At 41.7% G+C, this 27,619-nt stretch overlaps 1 protein-coding gene across 4 annotated transcripts in view; it reads right to left on the bottom strand.

Moving 5' to 3' along the window:
- PLD5 (phospholipase D family member 5) overlaps positions 1–27,619 on the bottom strand; it is a 254,942-nt gene that overhangs the window by 91,484 nt on the left and 135,839 nt on the right. For all 4 annotated transcript variants that reach the window (XM_054021547.1, XM_054021542.1, XM_054021543.1 and 1 more), the window contains one exon: positions 14,243–14,411. In XM_054021547.1, coding sequence (XP_053877522.1) covers positions 14,243–14,411 — 169 coding nt within the window. The remainder of the gene's footprint in view (positions 1–14,242; positions 14,412–27,619) is intronic.

Here is a 27,619-nt window from a genome sequence, read left to right as displayed (position 1 = left end):
CTCCTCTCCCACCCCTCCCAGTGTGTCCCACATGCTGGCAGGCCCCACCAATCAGCTCCTCCCCCTCCCCCTAGCACCTCCTGCCCGCCACGATCAGCTGTTCAGCGGCGTGCAGGAGGAGGGGCAGAGCAAGGGCGTAGTACGATCAGGGGACGGGGCAGAGGTGGGAAAAGGCGGTGAGTGGGAGAAGGCGAGGCAAGGGTGGAGCCTTGAGGGAAGGGGTGGAGTGGGGGCAGAACAGGGATCAAGCACCACCAGGGAAATGAAGAAGCTGGCACCTGTGACTAAAGGCATGATCCAACTCCCACTGAAATGAGTGGGAGTCTTTCTGCTGTCTTCAGTGGGGAGTGGATCAGTCCCTTAGCCCTTAGGGGCTCAAAGATGTTTAAGATTGCACTTCTGACTGATGGCTGCCGGTGCATAGCAAAAGCAGGCATCTACTCTGAAAATCCTGAGCAATATTTTTACTATCAACAGACCAATGATATAACCCTAGAAAAAACAGTTTTCTTTGTCGAAATATGGTGTTTGTATTCTTAAATTGTAAAAACATTGAAAATCTCAATATAGAAAATGTTAAATAAAAACCAAAAACATTTAATAAAACAGCCAAGGTCATGATGCTAATGAAGGCCATGTAGTGGCTAGAGAGAGTGGTAATATGTGTTCACTATGAGTAAGAGTGCTGAGAATTGTTGGAGATATACAAATGAAAAGATTTGCCTTTTTCCTATTTGTCACTGCATGGTCTATGCTCTTGGCAGGTGCTCAGTCCCACACAATGCTGAATTTAGACTCTCAAAACAACTATGAAAAACACTGAACTCTTTGTATTTAAAGCCTCTTACATCTAGTACTAGTAACTAGGGGAAATTTTACAAATATTTCCTAATACAACGCAGGATTAAGTCTCTTAAATGATGCACTGTGTTGGTTAAACTATCCTGCTTTCTTTCCATTTAATATTTCGGACCCAGCTGGTAATATTTCTTGATATGTTTATTTGTAATTTTACTGTTATTGTTCTCCGCAAAAGGACCAGGGAGACAATCTGAAGAGTTTTGTCACTGCTGTCAGCGGCCTTGAAATGTTTCAGTCAAATAAGAGTCCTCATGCTGTAACTCAGGGATTTGTGAGACAATATCAGACTGCTGTGTGACTACACGACAGTCTCCAGTATCATTTCTTACACAGTCAGCTTATGAGATTTGAAAAGAAATCAGGTACCAGACCAAGTACCATGAAATCGCAGCATGCTATTATATAACCTTTATGAAACCATGCCTCTTAGGAAGCTGGCTATATTCTCTTGCATTTTGTACAACCCATTGAAACAACCTTCTGAAAAAGACAAAGTATGATACAACAAAGTATGTTTCACATGAATAAACTGTCATTCTCTGGACAGTTTTGGATCTAAATTACCAACGATCCACAATGTCAATCCCAGCTATAGATGCCCCAGGAAATGGGTGCATTAAAAGCATCACTGAATTAAAAAAATAAAAGTCAAGAAATGAAGCCAATTTCTTCATTCTCACCAGATGACCTGATTTTAGACTAGCTGATTTCCCTTGCTGCTGGTATCTTTATAAGCATGCATGTCTCATTCAAAATAAAACAGGGGAAGTGCAAGAACAGAGAACTACATTTATTACAGCAGTACAGGAAACTGAATTATTTCTCCCTTCAATAACTTGGGTACCTAAAGTTTTGACAATGCTTTACAATTTTATCTCTCTGAAAAAGCAGAAAGTCTAATTCATGCTATTTTTATTCATTTACTGTGTTAGTATTGTTAATACTTATCTAATGGCCAACCCTCTGGGTACATTTACAGCTATCAAGCATAATAATAAAAAAAATCATAACACACTGGCAGCAGCGAATAGGAAAAAAAAACTTCCTAAATTCAGCAACCAACGCTTCTTGTAAAACAGACACACACTTCCAATCTTCCAGCCTTCTAAGACAAAGATGTGAGCATCACTTCTTGGCTGGTGTGATTGCAGAGCCATTGGCCTTTATCTTTGAAAACTCCTGGTGATCCGGGGAGGTCCCGGACGACTGGAAAAAGGCAAATATAGTGCCCATCTTTAAAAAAGGGAAGAAGGAGAATCTGGGAACTACAGACCGGTCAGCCTCACCTCAGTCCCTGGAAAAATCATGGAGCAGGTCCTCAAGGAAATCATTTTGAAGCACTTGGAGGAGAGGAAGGTGATCAGGAACAGTCAACATGGATTCACCAAAGGAAAGTCATGCCTGACCAACCTGATTGCCTTCTATGATGAGATAACTGGCTCTGTGGATATGAGGAAAGCAGTGGACGTGATATAACTTGACTTTAGCAAAGCTTTTGATATAGTCTCCCACAGTATTCTTGCCAGCAAGTTAAAAAAGTATGGATTGGATGAATGGTCTATAAGGTGGATAGAAAGCTGGCTAGATTGTCGGGCTCAATGGGTAGTGATCAATGGCTCGATGTCTAGTTGGCAGCTGGTATCGAGCAGAGTACCCCAGGGGTGGGTACTGGGGCCGGTTTTGTTCAACATCTTCATTAGTGATCTGGATGATGGGATGGATTGCACCCTCAGCAAGTTTGCAGATGACACTAAACTGGGGGGAGAGGTAGATACGCTGGAGGATAGGGATAGGCTCCAGAGTGACCTATACAAATTGGAGGATTGGGCCAAAAGAAATCTGATGAGGTTCAACAAGGACAAGTGCAGAGTCCTGCACTTAGGATGGAAGAATCCCCACTACACAGTGGAGACCGACTGGTTAAGCAGCAGTTCTGCAGAAAAGGACCTGGGGATTACAGTGGATGAGAAGCTGGATGTGAGTCAGCAGTGTGCTCTTGTTGCCAAGAAGGCTAATGGAATATTGGGCTGCATTAGTAGGAGCACTGCCAGCAGATCAAGGGAAGTGATTATTCCCTTATATTCGGCACTGGTGAGGCCACATCTGGACTATTGCGTCCAGTTTTGGGCCCCCCACTACAGATGGGATGTGGACAAATTGGAGAGAGTCCAGCGGAGGGAAACGAAAATTATCAGGGAGCTGGGGCACATGACTTACGAGGAGAGGCTGAGGGAACTGGGATCGTTTAGTCTGCAGAAGAGAAGAATGAGGGGGGATTTGATAGCAGCCTTCAACTACCTGAAGGGGGGTTCCAAAGAGAATGGAGCTATGCTGTTCTCCGTGGTGGCAGAAAACAGAACAAGGAGCAATGATCTCAAGTTGCAGTGGGGGAGGTTTAAGTTGGATATTACAAGACACTATTTCACCAGGAGGGTGGTGAAGCACTGGAATGGGTTACCTAGGGAGGTGGTAGAATCTCCTTCCTTAGAGGTTTTTAAGGCCCGGCTTGACAAAGCCCTGGCTGGGATGATTTAGTTGGTGTTGATCCTGCCTTGAGCAGGGGGGTGGACTAGATGACCTCCTGAGGTCTCTTCCAACCCTAATCTTCTAAGATTCTATCTTCAGCTGGAGCTCAGAAATGTCTCCCCCAGCCTGTCAATGGGGGCCAGGGGCTGGGCTGTTGATCAGATGAGCAGAGGAAAGACAACCCCCGAGAGTAAGAAGTAGGGGAGGGGCAAGCTTGGCTACTCTGTGGCCTGTCCCAGAATGCTGCCTGGGTGGGAAAGGGAGCAGGGTGAAGAAGAACGTCTCTCCTGCCCCTACCCTTGCTTGATGTGAAGACCTGAGGGCATGCACTAGCCATTCTGCTGGGGTTGCTACCCTGCACTATACTGGAGGTATAGTTTGACCTGTGTGTCCAAGAAGCTGTGTGTCTGAATGACCCATCAATGTTTTCAGGATCAGAAAGGAATTTTTTCTCCAGGGCAAGACCAACAAGGTGTCGGGTGGGATTTTCTGCCCTCTTTGAAGCACCCTGGAGGCCCAGTTTTAAGTTAATAAAAAGAGTAAGGCCAGGATTTTAAAGTTATACATTTGTGAGCAAGTTTGTAATTTTGTCACAACTTGCAGCCAGTGTCCAGTGCGGACGAGAAGCTCAAATGGGTAAACATGAGACCTAGAACAGGACTAGTGGACCCTGTTAGCTTGAAGGAATAAGAGGAGACCTCACACTGTTGCAGACTGAGCCACCCCTCATATGTACCCTTATTCCCTCTCACAGGAGGGGGGTAAGTGCATTCAGAGGTGGGCTGTATCCTAAGGGTTGAACTGAAGAGGCCCAACCCCAAGTATTGGTTATTTGAAGGCCATTTAACACTGCACAGGACCCAAATAAAAGCCTGGTCTTTGGGGAAGTGGAGTGACCTAGCCTACCCCTTGAAGTTAAAAGTTAATGAAATTGCCACCTTCTTCTTTTAAATCCATCGGTGTTTGTGTTTCTTCCCCTGCATGTTCTAATCATTACATTGAGATGTATGTATTTTGGAGAGGGTGAAGTACTCTTTAATCTTTGCTGGTAGGTTTCGCTGGTTATTGCAGGTACATGGTGGTGGCTGCCAACATTTTTGATGATCTGTTATGAATAAATAATTTTCAGGAGTGTCTAGAACCTGGGACATCACCTTCTCCTGCCCATCTTCAGACATATAAATAAATAAATAAATAAATAATGTGTCAGAAAAGAAGCCACCTGACACCGCCCTGTATGTGGCATGGATGTTGAAGGTACCAAGGAAAATCACCGCCGAAGGTTGCGGTACCTGCCTAGACAAATAGCTCAGGCAGGAAATGTGAGGTGGAGTGGGGGAGTTTGCGCACCAAATTAATCCTGTCCTGGGACTTGCCCATCAGCTTGATAAATGTGGGGCTGGCCACTTCTTTCACTTGAGGATGGTTGCAAAAAGCACAGCTTTCCCACCTTTCCAGCCTTCTCCTAGTTAGTGTTAAAACAAGCACCCATACAGGGAAAGCTGTGGCAACACAGAGCCAGTTAAACACCATGCAACAGTGGATGCTGCTAACTTAACCTCACACTGAATAATATGCTTACTTGCTGGAATTTTACAGTGTCATTTGCACAGGTTTCTAGTGTGTAAACTCAATATCAAGGGTGCAGATTACTTGTGAACATAGGCTTTATATGGTCACTAGTGTCACTAAAGTTACATCTACCCTGATTGCTGTAGTCTAGAACAATGGTTCCCAATTTATGAGCAAGCCCTTTTTGATGACAGGATTAGTCCATGGAGCAAGGAAAAGTGAAAGAGAAGGAAGGAATTCTGGGAGTAAGGGAAGTGGCATGATCCTAAATTTGCCCCATTCCCCACTGAAAATGTGCTGGAATCTACCCCTGAAAGTTTCCTCTCTCTAGTCCCATTGTGTCTCATAACTAAGATAGCCAGGGAAGGAACTATTGTTCTGTAGGTTTTGGAAGCAGTCCAGGACCTTTTGCCTGCTCCCAGGATATCTACTTCAATTTTGAGAGCACATGCAGGCTGACTATGCAAAACCACCAATGCAAGCCCATTCCCCTCCCCAGGAACATGTAGCTTTCTGCTGAGAGGGTGAAAGAAAAGGTGATGTGGAATCAGCGGAAGAAAAATATACACAACATTTCATCACAAGATGCTTGTTAACTTGAATTTCTACGTTGTAGAAGTCTGTATCAGCACTAAACATTGTAGAATCATATTTTACAGCTGAACAGCCCCGTACTATCAGCATTATACTCTTAGACCTCAGAGTGCAGCACGCTGTAACCTGAGGCATCAGTAGGAATTAATTTATTTAGATTTATAAAGAACAAACCAAAAAAGGTGCCTATCAGAGACATATGTGGTAATTCAAACATCAAAATAAAAGACATCCAATAGCAAACTCCAGAAGTCCCTGTAGAAAGGTTTGCATAGCAGCATGCTCTGAAGAGCAACACATTTGGGCTACTTCAGAGCAGGGTGTGAGTGAGTTCCAAAGCATAAGGGCCTTCATGGAGAAGGCCAATCCTCCCTTGGTTTCTGATAAAACAAATACCCATACAGTGAAGCATCAATAAAAATCCAATACGACATATGAAGCATCTTATGTACATGGCAGTTTCTGATCTAGTTGCTTTGTCCTCGTTCTTCCCCATTGCCTAGTTTTGGGCAAGTTTCAGTTTACCCAAACGTGCAAAGACTTGAGGACACCTTGCTTTTACTTTTGTGAATTATTAGATTGCAATTGTCAAAAATTTCAGACTTCTGCGATTGCTCTCCCACTTGACTAGGAACTTTGATTTTCCAAAACAAGAAAATGTAGCATTCTTATTTAGCTAAACTCTCATTTATTCTCCTTTCCTGCAATAACTTCGGTGCATGTTTCAGGTGGAGAATACAGTGTCATCATGCCTGGAATCCATCTCTGAAGATTTATCGGCTAGTCTGCAGTTACTAGCCCTTTCGGATGAAAAAATTGGGTTGATAAAAGATCTATTGACCGTTCTGTTCACTTTGCTGTGCAACTGAGAGCAGGTCTATGCTACTGGTAGAGTCAATCTAACTTACGTCACTCAGAGGTGTGAAAAAAACCACCCCTCCAAGAGATGCAAGTTTTGCGCTGTCCACACCAGTGCTATGTCTGTGGGAGACATTCTCCCACTGACATAGCTTATATTTCTTGCCAAGGTGGAGTAATTATGCCAACAGGAGAGCACTCTCAACAGACGTGCTACAACTGCCCAGCTGCATTGGTATAGCTTCTACTCCTGGGGGAATTCTGCACCAAAAAAATAAAAATTCTGTGAACAATATTTTCAAATTTTGCAAAATTCTGCATATTTTATTTGTCAAAATAACACAATATAATCATATCAGTTTCAATTATTTTTGGTCATTTATTTTAAAAAACTGTCAGCAAGTATGTCTGTAACAATACAGACAAAAAGATTCAGAAAATGTTTTTTGACAAATAGATTCCTTACTAGGAATATTAATACAGTACTCTGAGTAATAATTCATTTAAACTACAATACAGAACCATATTTCCTGCAGTCCCCAGAAGTAGTGCAAAGGTTGGGGGGAGTCAGGGGTAATGGAGGAGCAGAGGAAGAGGGAAATAATTGCTTGGAAGGAGTCTGGGTGTGCACTTGGAGGGCGGTTAAATATGGGTAGGAAAAGTATGGAACAGGGTTGTTGTTTTTTTGTGGGGGATGACCGTTAGGGAGCTTTCACCATGGAGATGCTGGCTGATTGCTAGCCTCTCCCATTCAGTCAGGTACATGTGTCCCTCCAACCCCTCTCAGACACCCACTCTCCCCATCCATGTGTCCTTGCACCCCCTCCCCCTTCCCCTGTCCCCATGTGACTCTGTGCCCCCAGCCACTCTCCTGTGTCCTTTCCCTATGTGTCCTTTCACCCCCTCCCTGTGTTCCTATGTGTCTCTGTGCCCTGACCCAGCCACGCCCCGTCCCTATGTAGCTCTGCACCCCCTCCCACATCACCATGTGGCCCTGTGCCTCCACTCCCATTCAGCCCCTGCCCCAGTCTGTCTTCCCCCACTAACCCTTATGACCCCCTGTCTGACCCCCCAGCACCCGACACTATCTGTCTCCCCATTGTCCCATCTCCTGACTTGGCCTGACAGGTGCTGTAAAGAAGGCACTACAGGGTCTCTCTCTTCCCTTGCTGGCTGGGAGCAGCTGCTGTGTTCTATCATCACAGCGCCCTCTGGTGGGCAAAAGGCAGAACTGCAACAACTTTTCAGCAGAAGCTTTTTTTCTGCGCAAAAAATTAAAAATATGCATGACTCATTAATTATGTGCACGTGCAGTGGTGCAGAATTCCCCCAGGAGTAAGCTTTGTTGATGTAGCGCTGTAGTGTAGACTTGCCCTGAGAAAGTTGCAGACATTTTTTGCAGTCTTTAGTAGAAGTAATCACTCACTGTTATAAACCTGTCAGCAGGCAGAAATGAATAAATAGAGCTGAACATTATGAAAAATACATTTACTTTTGCTTATTTAAACTTTGCATTGAGGGAGAGGGAACAAACCTGAATGCCTCCAGTCCTTCACCTTACCTACTCTGCTAATGACAACCATAGCTGTAATTTTTGCTTTACATCTGAATGCATCACAGTGAATTAATTTGATGTTCAACTCCCAATTTTTAAGTTTGCTATTTTTGTTCTCTGTTTGGGATTTGTTAGGCTCTGCTGGTTCAGAAGTAAATGATGTTGAATTTTTTCAGATGAATTTTTTTTTTAATTCATGCACATACCAATAACTGTGAACATCTAAGACATTTTCTCTTCAAATTCATCTGCTTGAATGACAGTGCCTGGGTTTCAAATATCTTAGAAAATAAATGTAAATAATTACATTGTGGAATGTCTCGCTGTTTTGACATGTACTGAGTTTATTATATTCCAATATTTAGATGTATTCTTAAAGGATGAGTGGGGGTGGTGGTAAATTGTGACTTTGGCTTCCCACCTCAGTTTTTCACTCATTTAAATCAATATATAAATGCACATTTTAGGGCATCATGTGTTTCTATATGTTTTTAGGAAAGAATGTAATTATATGCAGACCTATTGAGGGTTATAAACTTCCTGTTTGAGAAGAAGGAGAATCCAGTTCATGACTGAAAATACTGGCCATCCAAAGTACCATATTTTGTTTGTTTAGAATACTGGTGGTTGTCTGTTATGCAGTAAATGGAATTTTGACTATGTAGTGTGAACAGGACTCGAAAGAAAACAGTTTGTGACAGTGTAATATGTTGGATTCCTTACAACTGAAATAGTTTCCCCTCATTCATTTTTCAGCTGATTCCCTGTAATTTTACTGAACAACCTATTTCCCCTAAAGACTCAAATAGTGTAAAGTAAGCACTAGAAGATGTGCACTCTACTTATTAGGGTCTGAAATATCTTAGTTCATCAGGGTGAGTCCATTTAAAAATATATCCTAGTAGTCTATCCGAGAGACATGTTCTTATATGCTCAGTGTTTGATGATGTAGCATAATGGGGAAAGCATTTTTGTCCCTTTCTCCATTAGAAAGGAACTCTTGTTATTTTGAAAGATTTTGATATCATAGAACCAGAGAATGAAAATGTACCCCCGTACTTTGTGAGATGAGACATGGCCTCTATTTTTGTGTGTAAATTTTGTCCACCTATTTTGACTGCAAAAATAATCTAACTACTTGTTCCTCTATCTGATTGCCAGGTAATAATCAAAATACCTAGCTTTGATACAGTACTTTTCATTAGTAAGTGTCAAATAATTTTATATCATTATCCCCATTTTACAGATGGGAAACTGAGGCCCAGAGTGAGGAAATGACTTGGCCAAGGTCAACCAGAATGCCAAAAACAGAGCTAGGAATAGTCCCGGTCTGTCCACTTGGTTACACACTTGCTATGTGATTCCTAAGTGTTCCTTCCCACTCCTGTATATTTTGTTATAGTGGAAAGGGAATAATGGTGGTGCTTTGAAATGTTTAGTGTCAGAAATCTCATCCATGGTTTATGTCAGTTTCATTACATGGTGGTTACAGTAATTTAAAGCGAGCAAGAGAGAAAACTGGTGTGTCTCACTCCTTCTCCACCCCCTTCTTCACCACTCCCCACAACATGTAGCCCCCACCAACATTTCCAGCTCCTCTTCCCTTTCCCATCTCATTAAGCCAAACTTCGCCACCGTAGAACACATTAACATGTAAGAAGCTGCTCCTTGCTCTCTCCTGCTCTATATCCCGCGGCATTCACATATCACAGGCAGCAGATTACTGTAGGGTTACATGCTACCTTGGTTATGAAACCAGAGTGAACTAGGCTCATCACTCCAACTAACCACCTCCAGCTGGCACACTTGACTCTGCTTCCTCTAGTCTTCTCCAGCCATGCCCCAAGGTCCACCTAGTCTACTCTCCTCCTAAAAAGCCCCCCCCCACACTAGAGACCTAACAGTGGCACAGCTGTACCGATGCAGCTATGCCGCTGTAACAGCTCACAGGTAGCCACTCTATGCCAATGGGAGAGAGCTCTCCCGTCAGCATAATTAAACCACCTCCAATGAGCGGCAGTAGCTATGTCATCTCCCGCTGGCAGAGCTAACAGCACTGGTGCTTCTGTCAGGGTAACTTATGGCACTCTGGGGTGTGTTTCTTATACCGACAAAAGTGCTGGTATAGACATAGCCTAAGTTACCTTTTACATCTGCATCAGCCATAGCCTTGCTTGAAAAGATGGTGAACTTTATAAATCATTGCTATATTACTAAAATACTACATTAAATACCCCTAAACAAAGGCAAATAGTGGTAATTAGCTTTGTTTTAAAATACATTATCTAAATTTAAAACAATTTAAAAAAAATTTTAACATGACTTTATAGGCAACCAATTTAATTTTAAGCCAAATTTATGTTAAAAGCAATTTGGTTTGTCAGTTTCTCTTTTTACATACAGACAAAACTGCTAGGGAAGGTACTTCCCCTTTAGTGTTCAGCAACATATTGATTGCTGGGCCAAAGACTTTTAAAGACTTTTGATTGGTTTCTGTAAGTTTGTTTTTTAAATGAAGATTAACTGGGAATTACAAATTAAGAGCACAAACTTAATATCTTTAATGTTATAATTACTTGATAAATGATTAAGATGAACGGATAGATACTTAATGGAATCTTTTAAAAGGTAATTATTTCATCCATATACTTTGCATAACTATTTCTACCTTTGTTACAGCTGGCAGTCCCCCCGGGTTATAAAATACATAGTTACAAGGCCTCTAAGACCTGTGATTAACTAAGCTTCCATTATTTTCTTATAAATGGAGATTACCTCTTTTGGTCTTTTGAGACTCCCACTCACTTGACCATTCCTTTACTTGATTTTTAAGCTTCTTACAATCAGCTTTTTGGAATTCCACCTTGTCCTGCAAGGATGTCCCTACTAAATATTACTGACACCTTAAAGGAGTGAAGCCAAATAAAGTTATAATTAATAGAGCCCACTTCCAGGGCTTTTAGATACCCGAAGGATGGTATTCCTTTCGTATCCTTATTTGCGCTCTTATTCAACTGGTTATTTTTATACAAAATCCATTAAAATCCTCCACAATTCACTAAAGGGACTGTCTGTCATTTCCTCCCTTCTCTATTCGCTGCCAGGAAGCACTTGTGGTGCTTTCTTCCCCTTCAGCTACTAGTGGCCAGAAATCCTTCAGATCACAATGGGCTGGTAACATATATCCACCGAGGTGTCCCACAGAGTTTCCCTTAATCTTCTGTCAGGGCACAGTCCAGAGAAGTCTTATATTTCAGGGATTCTCTGGTCTGTAAATAACTGTGGGGTCCCAACACTACCGCTTATTCAGTTAATATCTGGTACCACTATTCATATACCACAATATCTACCCACTAACATCTGTACATTTAAAACAAAAGTAATTATCTTCTTGCGAAATTGCAAAATGACTAATCATAACAATTTACTTTTCCCCACACAAGACGTCTCCCCCCCAAACTCCTTTCTTGAGAAATTCCAACCCGGGTTTCTTCTTGAGAAACAAGAAGGTACTCACACCCATTCTCTTATTTCTTATCTTTAATTTCTCTTATTTTTCTTTTTATTACCATTTTCTTCATAATTTCACAATGACAAAAGAAAAAGAGATAGAACTGCACAAGAATAAAAACAGGAACTGAGAAGTGGAAGTGCCATTCCAGGTTGATTACACAGCCGTGGTGGTTTGCCCTGCTCAGAGTCAGACTATGACAAGGATATTATTCCCAGGCTAGCACCAAGGATGGTCTTGACCTATCTCTGTCTCACTACACAGTGGCCTTCTTCTCTATGTGCTCTTTCTGGTCCCATCTGTTGTGCCAAATCTGTAACTTAACTGATGGATTTGTGTATTGATTAATCTCTTAGACTGCAGTGGTCAATAAGAGTTCAGTCTCCTGAGTGGCTAGAGAATCAGGAATGATCATCAGTATCATTAGATTGAGAGACATGAGGAACACACAAGAAACAATTGCAATTGATCACAAGTTCCTTTATTAACAAATACACTAAGCAAATAAACAATCCCACAACATTGAAGTACAGCAGCAGATAGAGAGACAGTGCAAAGCGGTTAGCCTTGTGACTGCCATCACTCATCTTTCCTGCTGGGAAACCCTGGAGTGTCAGTCATCATCTGCCTCCTCCTCCTCCTCACCAGAGGGTGTCATCCTGGTGTCTCTGAAGGCACACAGGCCCAGATACAGATTTTATAATGTGTTATGCTGACACCCACTAGGGTTTGTACATATTTATGAAGGTTTCAACTCCTTTTCCTTATTTATACTTCCACAGCCCACTAAGTTTGGCGTGGCCACTTTTATAGACTAACTTATTAACATTTATGTCACTCAGTCACTGTAACAACTTGGTTAGCACATTGCTGACACCCTATGTTTGCAAAAATCCCCAAAATACTCTATCAGACTTTAACTGGTACATTGCAATATATATTTCCTAAATATCAGCACTTAGCACAACTATTCCTTTGATTGTTTCATCTCATAACATAGGCTGACATGAGTAACTAACCAATGAGTCACCTATCTTTAGGCCTGAGACCTTGATTGGCTAAGCTAAATATCTTACAGGCCTGAGGCCTACAAGTCATGAATTACAACATTAATTAATACTTATATTTCACCTCTATATCCTAAATATACCTGGTATCTTTTACTATTGGCTATAACCCTCCCTAACCACCAAACTTCCTTTGCTATCACTCACATTCTCCAATCCCTCCCATCCTCGCCCCTTCCACTCCCCTAATCCCTATCCCTTCCCCTTACCTGAGACTCTCAACTCCTCTCCCACCCATTCCATTCATCCCCTCTCCATAATACCCCCATCCCTTACTACAGACCCAAACCCCTCCCCCCCATTCCCACCTAATCACACCTCCCCTCCCCAGTGAACATTCACACATGTAATTTATTTTTGAAAAGCTAATAATTTCAGCACCTTCTGAATATTCTGCCGTACTCAGATTTCTTTAAAAAGCCACATCACACAACAGTGCCAGATTTTTCCAAAATGTTTATAGTTCATTCTCAGATTTCTGCCCATGTGGATTTCAAAGTTGCTAGACTCTGTGAACTTGATAAGATTTTTTTTCTGGGGGGGGGGTGTCTCAGGAACCCCTTGTTCAAATAACCCTACATTTGTATAATTAACCCTACCTACACTCCCATAAGGCATAGCAGAGATGGGTAATCCCTGCCCCCTCAGATTCTGGCACACACAGAGCGGAAAATGTTGGGCTGAGCAGAATACCTGTCCCTATTCTCCCCCAGTCCCCCGTTACTCACCCCAGTATCCCCTTCCATTCCCCCCATCTTCATTACCTGATCCCCCAACCTCTTTCCCCTATTCCTGCCTGCTTTTCCACCCCAGCCACCCTCTCTTCACATTGAGCTTTTGTTTGTGTTATTTATTTTCTTTTCACAAAATAATTTCAGCACATTGTGAATATTATGCTATACTCAGATTACATTTCCTCAAAATACAAATTCCCTTTTGAAAGGGGCAGATTGGAGTAATATGCCTATTGGTTCCCACCCCCGACCTGGGCTGGTTTTGAACCAGATTTAATGACCATTAAATTCCCTCAGAGCCACACATGTCCAGGGATGGAGAGGTAGTTTTCCAGATAGTTAGCCTCTCTCTGTGCATGAGTCTTAGAACTGCTTATCATGTGCCTAATTGCAAAAACAAACTCTCTTTCAAATAACATTTTTTAATCTGATTTCTCTCAAAAAGCTGGTGAGTGCCATACACTCTCGTGGGGGTAACCTGTGAGGGATGGAGATCTACGTGCAATGATGTGAACCCTGGTTTGACCTTTATCATCTGTCTGCAGTAAATGTTGCCAGAACAAGTCAACTTTAAGCAAAGCTGGGAGGATTTCAGGGAGCTGTACCTTGGGAATCTCTTGGTCAAACGGCCTCACATTTGGATCCCTATCCCTTCCCTGAACTCCCATGAAGCACATTAAATTTCCAGGCAATCCAATCAACCTTATGGATTTTAGAACACAGAATGTTTGAGCTTTACACATAAAGCTGGTTTTAACCTTAACTATAGCAGAGTTCCCACTCTGCTGCTCTGCTATAATAGACCACATAATTAGGAGGTATTCCCCTCTTCCCCCCCTCCCCAATATTCAGCCAAACAGCTCTGTTAAGACACAGCTCCATAGCTCAACAAAGAAAGAACATGCGCAGCAAGATACAAAACTAGATTCTGAACAGAGGGCTGACAGTTTAGACTAAAGCATACCTGGCATGCAGATGGATGACTGTGATGGAGGTCCCATTGGGAAGATACTATGTCAACAGACTTTTCAGCCATATTAAGCAAATTCATCCAGCCTTGGAAAAGAGACAAGTGGGATGGTGCACTGTCTGAATAGTTTATACCTTCAGGAATGTTTTCCACAAGAGCAACCCTAAGAGAGACAAAAAAAGACATTTAATAAAACCACTTAACCAGTTTTGTTAAGTCGTAGTCTCTAGAAATTGTTTTTCCACTTGTAATTGCTTGTAACCAGTTCTAACTTTATTCTTTATATCTGAATACACATAAAATCCTACTAATAAACTTGTTTTACCTTTTATCTAAATCAACCCAGTGCTGTGTTTGATTTAAAGTGAATGTTAACCCCAGTCAATATGGCAAGGTGCTAGGTACTGTATCGTTAAAGGAACAAGCGAACATGAATCGCTTTGAATGGTTCAGGAGAGGACTAGATATTGCAGAGCACATGGTTTTGGGAAAACTTGGGACTGGCAGATGTTGCTGTCATCTTGCCAGGTGTAACCAGAGTGTGGCTGGGGTGTAACAAGCAAGCTGCTGGAATTAGAATCGTGAGTCAGAGCTGCTTAACACACAGATACTCAGTGCATGCTTGTCTGTTGACTGGAAGCGTCCAGGCCTGGGTACTACAGCAGCAGAGCATTTAAGGCACCCAGAGTAACAGAGCAGGCAGTGACAACCTCTCACTGGTCTGAACTGCACCTCAGACCATGACACGAAGAATGATGGGTTAATTCTGGTAAAATTATGATCCATTCATGTACCTTTAGCATTAATACTAGGTTGATTACCTACTTCATTAAGGCAACTATGCAGGACTGGATTGGAAATAGAACCATTCCTATTTGAAATTAATATTTAAAGTTTGGAAGCCCTAAACCACCATCTAATATTTCTGTTTTCACTACAGGTCTTTTTCTTTCCACTATAAAGATTTAGATTATGTGCTGAATTTATTTTTCAATAGGTTGGGTGGAATTTTAAGACTCAGATGACAAGGTGAGAAGAGACCTTTATGATCATCTAGTCTGACCTCTTGCATAGTACAGGCCATAGAAACATCTAATAATTAATTCGTCAAGCCCATAACTTTTGTTCGAGTTGTAGCATATTGTTTAGAAAGAAATCTAATTTAAAGCTCTCATAGGTGAAGGGAAGATCAGACATGATGGCATAATCAATCCTGCAATAACAGCATATTAAAAACAAAGTAAAACAGAATAAGTCTAACCTTTCAGCTAAAATGAACCCTTTCATGATCACAATGTCACTAGTAGGAGATGACAACACCAAAAGTGGGATATGCCCACTTTTTCCATGTTTGATGCTCTTTATATACTTGATCGGATTAATCTTTACATCTTTGTGAGGCATGTAGGTAATTTTATAGAGATGGGGAAAAGTGAACAGAAAATTTAAATGACTTTTCCAAAGTTGCAGAGGGAGTCCGTGCCAGAGCCAGGATTCAAACTCCTGTTATGAAGCAAAAATACAGTAATCAATGCAGCCATATTTAAAACCTGGCAAAGAACAGAACTAGACCTCATTAATAAAAATCTGAGCTTAGCCATATGACTCATGCTTATTAATTCCCAGTGAGGTCTGGCCCAGTCTCAGGGCTGTTCATTGATCTTTGACATAATTGTATGGCAAGAATGCCTGAAGGCCTGATTCTGATCTCACTTACATCATGGACTAAACAATGCAGATACTCCTAATTTACATGTTAATGAGATCAGAATCAGGCCTTGGATACTGACAGTGCTCCCAGACCATGGGTGTGTCCCTGCAAAGTTTTTTTTTTTTTTAAACTAGTCTCAAAAATGTGGCTATTTATTTGTAATAAGTATATGATTATGAAAGGTGAGCTTTATTTATTTATTTATTCTAGTCTTCATTCCATTTGAAATTATCTGAAGAATTGTGTGTAGTTCAGTTTGTCTGAAATCCTCTCTCAATCTTGGAGAACATCCAGTTCTGATGTACTTGAGGGTTACCATGACATCAGAGTTCATTTATGATTAAAGTCCACAGACATGACATTAAACATTTTTCACCTAGGCATCTTGTTACTGATATCACATCAGACAATGAAGAAATGAAACATAGCTAATGGTTTTTATTTCTATTGAACTGCAGAGATTACTCATGGGAGTTAGCACTATGCTCAGTCGTAAGTGTTGCAGGATTGGGCCCTAGATTTCTACTTTCTTATTCTTCATGTCCTTTTTGACCAAATAAAACACATTTAAAGTGATTTATCTGCTAAGTTTTTTATTTATTTATCTATCTGTATTATGGTGACTGGGATCTGTAGTCAAGGACCAGGTCCCCTTTGTGCTAAGTGCTGTACAAACACAGCGCAAAAAGATGGTCCCTGTCCCAAGGAGCTTTCCAGCTAAGTAACGGGAACTGCAGAGATTTCTGAAAATCAGTAAAAAGGTGTGAACATCGTTTGCAAGATCAGGTCCCTAAATATGAATATAGACAGTTTAGTAATTAACCAGAATATACAGTATAAAGGAAAAATAAAATCAAAACTATGATATTATATACCACAATATTTCATCCCAAATTAATTACATCTAAATCCTCCACTATATAAGAAGCTACTAAATGAACTACAAACTGTATAGTAACTTGATCATTTCTTGCATGAGGGAAATATTTTTTCACATTTTTAATCATTTTATTTACTTTTATTTATTTATTTATCATGAATTTACTTGAAATGAATTTGGGAACAGTGGAGACTGGATTTAAACTGTATATGGACTCAAAGTAAAAGTAAAAAGAAAGCTATATAATTACCATCAATTGGACACCACCACAAGCTGTTTGTATTGCAGCCCTCTGTATATTTATAATCTCAGTCTTTGAATTCTCTACCTCCTTCTCCCTCTCTCTTCATTTCCCCCTTCCCTCCTCCCAGAAGTCATTTGCTTGTCTGTTCTCTGTATTTTGTGCCTGAAGCCTGTGATCCACAGATAAAAATGTATGAAACTGAACGGATTGCTTCAGCTGGTACTTCTAATTAGATCTTCAGTGAATGCAGCCAGAAATCTTCAGATTTCTGGTGTTAAATACAGATCTTCCTGCTGAAACTTAGCACTGGGGTCTGGGGCTTCATATTTAGAGCCTCTTCCTGGTGCCTCTTCCTCAGCATTTTTGGATTGTGGGAGGAATAGGACAATGTTCATAGATTCATAGATTATAGGACTGGAAGGGACCTCGAGAGGTCATCGAGTCCAGTCCCCTGCCCGCATGGCAGGACCAAATACTGTCTAGACCATCCCTGATAGACATTTATCTAACCTACTCTTAAATATCTCCAGAGACTGAGATTCCACAACCTCCCTAGGCAATTTGTTCCAGTGTTTAACCACCCTGACAGTTAGGAACTTTTTCCTAATGTCCAACCTAGACCTCCCTTGCTGCAGTTTAAACCCATTGTTTCTGGTTCTATCCTTAGAGGCTAAGGTGAACAAGTTCTCTCCCTCCTCCTTATGACACCCTTTTAGATACCTGAAAACTGCTATCATGTCCCCTCTCAGTCTTCTCTTTTCCAAACTAAACAAACCCAGTTCTTTCAGCCTTCCTTCATAGGTCATGTTCTCAAGACCTTTAATCATTCTTGTTGCTCTTCTTTGGACCCTTTCCAATTTCTCCACATCTTTTTTAAAATGCGACGCCCAGAACTGGACACAATACTCCAGCTGAGGCCTAACCAGAGCAGAGTAGAGTGGAAGAATGACTTCTCGTGTCTTGCTCACAACACACCTGTTAATGCATCCCAGAATCATGTTTGCTTTTTTTGCAACAGCATCACACTGTTGACTCATATTTAGCTTGTGGTCCACTATAACCCCTAGATCCCTTTCTGCCGTACTCCTTCCTAGACAGTCTCTTCCCATTCTGTATGTGTGAAACTGTTATCTTTAAGCTATGAAGTTGCTTTCATTTTAACCCTTCTTCGGATTTCCCATCTCTTGCAGTTTTCAAATCAAGACTGGATGCCTTCCTGGAAGATCTGTTTTAGTGAAACAAGTTATTGAGTTCAATACAGGGATAACTGAATGAAATTCTATGGCCTTCGTTAAGCAGGAGTCAGCCTAGATAGTTTTCTATGGCTTTATAATCTATGAACCTAGTTTCAGTCTGAGCTCAATGCAGAGAAAGACCTAAATATATACTTTACTTAAATCTATTAGCCCCCATTCTATTGCTGGCCAACTGTGATGTTATCTGATTAAAGTATGACCATGCAAACCATTGTTGCTACCACTGTTCTATAATTACAACAAATCTTAAACAGTGTGACACATGGCCAAAAAGGGTTGAGTAGCTTGCAGGCTAAATGACCCAGAGTCAACTTTGAGAGACATGTTAGAAAAGTATGCAAATGGTAATTAGAGCCATTCCATGGTAGAGAGGCTAGAACTTTGAAATGCAAATCTATCTTGTTAGAAATTAGAGGTGATAAAGTTTTGCGTGTGTACTCATATTTTGTTAAATGCTAGTCATGTAAACAGACAGCTCCTGTCTGTCACTATAGCTATTGATTCAGAGACAAAAAGAGCATATTAACATTTACATGAATCTTGGGTGAAATAATGTTGTCTGTATGTCTCTTAAAAGTTTGTGATAGACCACCTAATGGATAAATTGCCTTATGTCAATTTATGTAGTTAATTGCCGGCAGGGCCGGCTCTGGCTTTTTTGCCGCCCAAAGCAAAAAACGCCCGGCCGGCCGGAGCGGCGGGGGGGGGGGGGGAGGGGAACAAACCAGCCGGCCGGAGCAGCAAAGGGGGGGGCGGGAAACAAACCTGCCCCCAGCCGGAGGGGGGGGGACAACAAACCAGCCGGAGCAGTGAAAGGGGGGGTGAGGGAGCCCGGGAAACAAACCTGCCCCCCGGCCGGAGCGGCGAAGGGGGAGGGGGGAGAACAAACCGGCTGGCCGGAGCAGCAAAGGTGGGGGAGGGGAACAAACCGGCTGGCCGGAGCAGCGAAGGGGGGGAGGGAAACAAACCTGCCCCCCGCCGGAGCGGCGGGCGGGGGGGGGGGGGGGACAAACTGGCCCACCTGCCAGAGCGGCGAAGGAAAGAAAAAATAAAAACAAACAAAAAATACCTGCAAGGCGGTGGGAGCGTGGGTGCAGGGGGACTCCCGGCCCTGCAGACCCCGGGCAGTGGAGTGCGCACCCCGGCTAGTGGGGTGGGGAGAGAAGGAGGGAGGCCAGGGCTTCCTTAAGCGGGGTGTTTGCCATGTGGCCCCTCCCACTGCACCGCCTGCTGGGAGGGCTCTGCGCCGCTCCGTTCAGCAGGCAGGGAAGGACACGGGCTGCCCTACAGGGCTTGATGCAGGGCTTTCCCCTCCTCCGCCTCCTACAGGGCAGCAGGAGCAGTAAACCAAAAAGAAAAAACCTGCAGGGGTGGCCAAAGCGGTGAAGCGCAAAACCATTAGATGGAATGCCGCCCTTTGAAATCTGCCGCCCCAAGCACGAGCTTGCTCGGCTGGTGCCTGGAGCCGGCCCTGATTACCGGTGAGATTTGGGAAACAGAAGGTTACATCAAAAGCCTATTGTTCATCGAGGACTATGTGGTCAAGTGGCTGCTAGAAAACTGCATAAAAGACCCTTAGGTCCTGATCCTTTTTATCTCAGATCTGGTTAATGCTTCATGCAGGGGAAGCTTAAATCAAAAGGTTGAGATCGCCAGTCCTGACTGGACCACCCTGAATATAAACATTGGACTATAACCTATGAACTACTTCTGAAAGAACTCTTTGTAACTACAAAGCTCACCATCTCTGCTATGTATTTAATCTCAAGAACTGTACTCATGTCTGTACGTATACAGATCTTTTAACCAATACCCTCTTGTTTTTTTAGAAATTTTAGTTTAGTTAATAAGAATTGGCTGTGAGCATGTATTTGGGTAAGATTTGAAATATTAAATTAACCTGGGAGTTAATGTGTCTGATCCTTTGGGACTGGTAGAATTTTGTATATGATGAATATGATTTTCAATAATCTTCACCATATTGGACTTGGATGTCTGGGTGGAGGCCTAAGGCTGGGTTACTTTAAGGGAACTGTGCTGTTGGCTTCTGGGTGACCAGTAAGGTATTACAGAAGCTGTTTTGTGCTGGTTTGGTAAATCTAAGTATTGGAATATCCACCAGCTTTAGGGATTGTCTTCCCCATTCTTTGCAGTTCACCCTAATTGAATGATATCACTTGGCTCCCCTGGGACTCCAGTCACACCAACTCTCAGCCTTTATCTATATTATATGCATTATTATTTTATATATTGTTTGTATTCCCTTTAACTTCTGCCCATTCACTCCATACTTTTAACTTTTTCTACAGTCAAATTCAGTCAGTTTCCCATTGTCATACCCACATACCTAGCAGCTATATCCATTCATCCAATCTTCCACACTTAAAAGGTGACCATAATGTCTAGGCACCATATATAATGCTCAAGCTTGGCATATTCTAAAGGTCTCTCATAGCAGGTTCTCAGCTGGTTTAAAAACTGTTAATTGATTACCTCAATGAGATTATGCTGTTTTATACTAGCTGAGGATCTGACAACACACTCTACCTAAGAAAGGAATGGCAGTGATCAGTTTTGGACTGCCTTCTTCAAGTTCTCCTTTGGAATAAGGAGCTGCCTCTGCAGAGCCTGAGAAACACAAGACTTTTGTGTTCAGCAGCTACAGAAGCAGCTTTTTTGGCCCCTAAATCTGTTTGAGATTGCTGCAAAGCATTACATAAATTTAAAAAGAAGAGGGAAAAATCCTATCAATTATGATGCCATCATTATCAGAATCTACCCAACAATAAAAGTCCATTCTGGTTCAATTTCCCTCAAGTGATGACCACCATATCCGTGTTGTAACAGACTATAGTCAAATGAGGCTCCCAATATAAAAATACATTCACTGAATGTGCAACACTGTATGATTTCTAATTAAAAGTATTAAGTGATAATGATTTGTACAAATATGCATTTCAGATGCAACTTTGGGCTGTTAAGAAGATTCTTTAAGGCAAAACTACATTCCAAGGAGAGAAAGAATTGGCCTTATGTTTTACAATGTTATCTCAGCCTCTTGAGGGCATTTAATTTCCTTTGAGCTAACGCAATCCTCCCTCACAGAAGCAAATCTGAACTTTTATAAGAAATTCAGTATGCATTGATTACACCTGTTTTAACACTACAACAAACTAAGATATATTGGGTGCCAGCCACATCAAATATATTAACACACACACACACACAGGACTAAATGGAAAATGATGGAGGCTTATAGTAGTTTACTTGTTACTAAACTGTCTTTGCTAACATTTTTTATTGATATTGGCTTCAGTAAAAAGGAAAGTACTGAAGCAAAGCACACTTATCTTTAAGCACTTGAGTATCCTATTGACATGCATGGGGTTTCTCACATATATCAAGTTAAATACATGCTTAAGAACTTTGTTGAATTATGACCAAGCCATATAGGCCAATCTAGCCTGGTACTAATAACGCTCATTTTCTCCTCTGAAATCAACAGAAGTTGGGCTCATTTGGGCTCTTATGTTTCTGGCACCCAAACTAGAATGACTACATAGTAATTATTTTAAAATGTAGCGCACTATTGCTCCCATGCATAAATTGTATTTATTGTGATGCACAGGCTCCACCTAGCATAGAAGGAGGCTGCCTACCTTATCAATGACTTGGGCCACTGTGGACACATCAGACCCATGCTCAAGTCCTTCACTGACTCCACTGACTGAGTCAGCTTTCAATGCCAGTGTAAGGCCTTAGGCCTAATTTTCAAAGCAATTAATCCATGAAACAATGAATGAAACTGTGATTTGCCTATTATATTTTACCTGCTTTAACCTTTCAATAACTCATTCTTTTTTCTTACCTAATAAATCTTTAGTTAGTTTACTATAGAATTGGCTACCAGTATTATCTTTGGATCGGGGTAAGTGACTGGTCCTTTGGGACTCGGAGCAACCTACTATGGGGTGATTTTAGGTATGAATAACCTTTTATCACAAAGTTCAGTTTGTCTGGGTGGCAAGATAGGCTGGAGAGTCTAAGGGAACTGTCTGTGACTCTATGGTAAGACTGGTATACTGATCCAGGAGTTCACATTTGTTACTGGCTTGGTGAAATCTAATTATAGAATATACCACCAGTTTGGGGTGTCTGCCTTGTTTTCTGACAGTCTGCCCTGAGACAGGCACTCTCAGTGGTGATTCACTCCAGACAGTGTGACAGTGGACATGAAACTTCGAGTTCTCTGGCTTAAAAAGAAATAGTGACAGAAAATTGCTGACACCTTCTGTAATTCTTGTGTATCTGTTCAAAAACCCATTCAAAATTGTAATGCACCAAAGCTCTCAAAATCGACCTAAGGTTCAATGCCTAAATAAGTACATTCAGAACTCAACATAAAATGAAAGTGTGCCTGGACTGATTGATAAGGCCACTAGAGATGTCAAGCAGGCAAAATTTAAACTAAATTCATACAGCACCCAACAGACGCTCTCAATGTATTGATGGAGAGTGAAATTTCAAGATTTCTAATCAGTTAAAAAACCCACCATGGCTGCACACATTGTGCCCTATGATACCTCATCAGTTGACAAACCTTTGATTTTCGAAGTGTTTTAGCTGAAGAATTCATATATTGTTACCAGAAACAAATTTTTGAAGGTTTAAAAATAACCTTGTCTCAGTGAAAACTTGTTTGTCTGAAACACTCTGAAAGTTTTCATATAAAGAGCAAAAGCACCTTTATTGTAAAGGAAGTGTCTTGTTCTCACGGATACCAAATCATTCATATCAGAATGGGTTAGAACAGAGAGTCTCAAAAATTAAAGATAAAAGAATATAAAGGTCAAATGTTGCTCATGATATGTTATGCACACAGCTTTCTTTGTGCATAACACAGACACTAACCTTGGGGATGTGCATGAAATCCATTTAATGGACAGAGCATGTGAAAGGAAATTGCCATCTGCTCCAACTAAATATGTACGCTTTCTTTAAAACCCTTCCATTAGCTCTTTGTATCATACAGAGACCATGTCATACTGAATTTGTAAAGCTGGTGTGTAAGAAAGTTCCACAGCTTCCTGTCACATCCCAGAAGAACAATTTCATATTAGATTGTGTTCTCACATACACAGTGTTCAAAAATAATAAGGAAGAAGCTGTCATGCTAGAATCTTTAGTTAGTAATATTTGAGTATCTGAGCAACTAGGAAGTTAAAAGTGGTTGTGTTAAAAACCAATATTGGGGATGAAGGGGGAGAACACCTGTTTGGTGTGAGTAATATTGAAACCAAAGAAGGTATACTCTATTTTTTCCAAAAATAAATAAATAAAAAGGCTTTTTGTTGCTCAGAAGAGTTTCAAATGCCTACATATACATGAAATAAAATAAATACTACTATGTATGTCATACCATTGTAAAAACGACTAAGTATTTATCCCAGGAAGAAGGAACCACAAATCAATATGAAATTCAGTAAGATTCAACAAGTAACATATCACTTCTAAGGCATAAGTGAAAACAAAGCTGCAAAATGTTGGATGTTAAAAAGGGAGGAGTGGGGCAGATCATTGACAAAAAAGAAAGGAAAAGAGTACGAACATAGAATTTGTGGCATTGCACTTTCTTGAATGCCATTAGACACGGAAATGTTCAAACATGGAACAGAGCTTTTAACCACTGACACCTGGAAGTGGAGCCAATCTAGCTACATATTGCCAATGGAAACGAGTTCCCACAAACAAAATGAAAACAAAGAATAGGAGATACAGGGTAAAGAGAGTGGAGATGATGAGCAGTAAGATGTACTTAAGTTTTAAAAATAAAACAAGCGCTAAGTACATTTTACGTTAGTAGAGGAAACCTTTTTCAATGACAGCAAATAGACTCCAAAGAAAATTCTTGCATCACTTTAAAACTCACACTACCCATAATGATGATCATTTGGCAACCAAAAAATCAAAGAGGAGGGTGGGAGAATGATACAGAGGAGGACTCACCCTAAGCTTGCTATAAAATAGATTCTACCTGAAAAGGAATCTTCAGAAAACACAGTTAGCAATACCTCCAAACAGAAGAATTTGAATATGTCATATGTTTCAAGGCAAAAAACAGGTTAAAACACACTTCACAGATCTGCAACACTTCAATTTAGCTTTGTCATAAGCATGTAAGCCATAAACTTTTTTGAATTTTGTCCAGAGAACAAATTCACTTTGCTTAATACCTATACACAGAAAACCCACTAATAGTTTGCCAATATTATAAAGAAGGAAACTCAGATAATTGTACTCTGCTAAACAAATCAAATGTTGCAAGCATAGCTGGTGCTACTGCAGTCATGTTTCGTGCACAAAGTTAAAGCAGCACTTCTGTATGACTCACTCAGATTAATTGCAAATATATTTAGAATGCTTTCCTCAAAGGCCTTTATATCTCACACTTATAATGATAGCCCAAAAGACAAACAAAGTAATGAAAGGGAGGTATTGGGTGAATGCCATGTCAAAATGAGATTAATAAACATATAAGCTTATCTTTTATTTACCCTTCAATGACAATTGTTCCAATACAAAACAGTTCTCTACCATATGAATAGGAATTTAGTATGGCACTTTACACTTACAGTGTTTAGCTGATGATTGCAAAGTGCCTTGTAAACATTAAGTACGTTTCTGCCCTTAGAGATGGGGCACAATAGAGAAATATTTTCCCCATATTACCTTCGGGGGAAACTGAAGCTCAGAGTGTTTAGGAGACTTTTCGAATATCACCCAAGACAGTAGCCCAGCTAGGATTAGAATCCAGTAGCTATAACAGACATACTCTTATGTTTTTTCCTAGTCCTGCTCCTTTGATAATGTTGTTCATTATTATTGTATTTTAAATTATCTGTGATTAGTTATTGTATTTTGCCATTTTGAGAGCTTTGATAGAAGGAGGAGACATTTAACAAACAACATTTGCATTATTTTAAAAGATCAAATACATTTATCTTTTATTTGTTATGATTTAGCAATCTAGAGCTAGAACAGACTTCGTAGTTTGAACCCATCTCTCTTAAAACTTGAAATATTCCCGTTCATTAATCCAGTCCGCACTGAGGAAAGAAGTGCTGCTTACATCATCAACTTTGTAAATTAAATTGCAGTTATAAGAGAAATCATTGATCCACAATTATATAGGTTCATGAAGCTGAAGTTGCTTCTGCTTTAAGAATCTTTGAATATTAAACCAAAAAAAAAAAAAAGTCACATCACTGCCTTCTCCCTACCCCCCAAACAGCACATGAACTAAAGGTGTAATGATTGTGAGGCTATGCATGGAAGACAAGCATACTGCATGGCTTCACGTTTTATATCATTAATCAGATAACCAAGGCCTTGTCTACACTACGAGAGTAGTTCGATTTTACTTAAATCGAATTTTTGGAATCGATATTGCAAAGTCGAACGTGTGTGTCCACACTAAGGACAGTAATTCGACTTTGTGAGTCCACACTAACGGGGAAAGCGTCGACATTGGAAGTGGTGCACTGTGGTCAGCTATCCCACAGTTCCCGGAGTCCCCGCTGCCCATTGGAATTCTGGGTGGAGCCGCAAATGCCTTCTGGGTAAAAAAAATGTGTCCAGGGTGCTTTTGGGTAACTGTCGTCATCCGTCCATCACTCCCGCCCTCCCTCCCTGAAAGCGCCGGCGGGAAATCAGTTCGCGCACTTTTCTAGTCAGTGACAGCGCGGACGCCACAGCACTGCGAGCATGGAGCCTGCTGCAACCATCACTGCAGTTGTGGCCGCTCTCAACGCCTCGCAACTTATCATACACCTTTCCCTGAGGCAGATGCAGAAAAGTCAGGCGAGGAGGCTACGTCAACGCGGTGATGGCCTGAAGTCTGAGAGTAGCACAGACCTCTCAGAAAGCAGGGGACCCAGCGCCGAGAACATCACGGTGGCAATGGGTCATGTTGATGCCGTCGAAAGGAGATTCTGGGCACGGGAAACAAGCACTGAGTGGTGGGACCGCATAGTGCTGCAGGTCTGGGATGAATCCCAGTGGCTGCGAAACTTTCGCATGCGGAAGGGAACTTTCCTGGAACTTTGTGAGTTGCTGTCCCCTGCCCTGAAGCGCAATGACACCCGGATGCGAGCAGCCCTGACTGTCCAGAAGCGAGTGGCCATAGCCCTGTGGAAGCTTGCAACGCCAGACAGCTACCGGTCAGTCGCGAACCAGTTTGGGGTGGGCAAATCTACCGTGGGGGTTGTTGTGATGCAAGTAGCCAAGGCAATCGTTGATGTACTGCTGCCAAAGGTAGTCACCCTGGGAAACATGGAGGCGATCATAGATGGCTTCGCAGCGATGGGATTCCCAAACTGCGGTGGGGCCATAGATGGAACTCACATCCCTATCCTGGCACCGGAACACCAGGCCAGCCAGTACATTAACAGAAAGGGCTACTTTTCCATGGTGCTGCAAGCACTGGTGGACCACAGGGGACGTTTTACCAACATCTACGTGGGATGGCCGGGCAAGGTTCATGACGCTCGTGTTTTCAGGAACTCTGGTCTGTTTAGACGGCTGCAGCAAGGTATTTACTTCCCGGACCACAAAATAACTCTTGGGGATGTGGAGATGCCTATAGTCATCCTCGGGGACCCAGCCTACCCGCTAATGCCCTGGCTCATGAAGCCCTATACTGGCGCCCTGGACACTGAAAAAGAACTCTTCAACTACCGGCTGAGCAAGTGCAGAATGGTGGTGGAGTGTGCTTTTGGCCGTCTCAAGGGGAGATGGAGAAGCTTACTGACTCGCTGTGATCTCAGCGAAACCAATATCCCCATTGTTATTGCAGCTTGCTGTGTGCTCCACAATCTCTGTGAGAGCAAGGGGGAGACCTTTATGGCGGGGTGGGAGGTTGAGGAAAATAGCCTGGCTGCTGATTACTCACAGCCAGACAGCCGGGCGATTAGAAGAGACCAGCGGGAAGCGCTGTGCATCCGGAAGGCTTTGAAAGCAAAGTTCCTGAGTGAGCAGGGTAACCTGTGACTTTAAAGTTTGTGTATTGAGAAGCTAAACCTGCCCCCGTTTCTTTGCCCAGTTAATGTTGACTATCCTATCCAGTTACATACCCCCTTCACCCCACTTCCAACACACGTTTCAAAATAAAAATAGTTCTACTTTGTTAAAGCACACCGTTTTCTTTAATACTGTATTCGCGGGAATTTTTTAAAACTGGGACGCAGACTGTGGTGCGGAGCGGGTGTACTGTAGTGGCGCG

This window comes from Malaclemys terrapin, chromosome 3 (assembly GCF_027887155.1).
Source record: "Malaclemys terrapin pileata isolate rMalTer1 chromosome 3, rMalTer1.hap1, whole genome shotgun sequence".
NCBI lineage: Eukaryota > Metazoa > Chordata > Testudines > Emydidae > Malaclemys > Malaclemys terrapin.
Note: the sequence above shows the minus strand (reverse complement) of the source record. Positions and strands in the feature narration are given on the sequence as shown.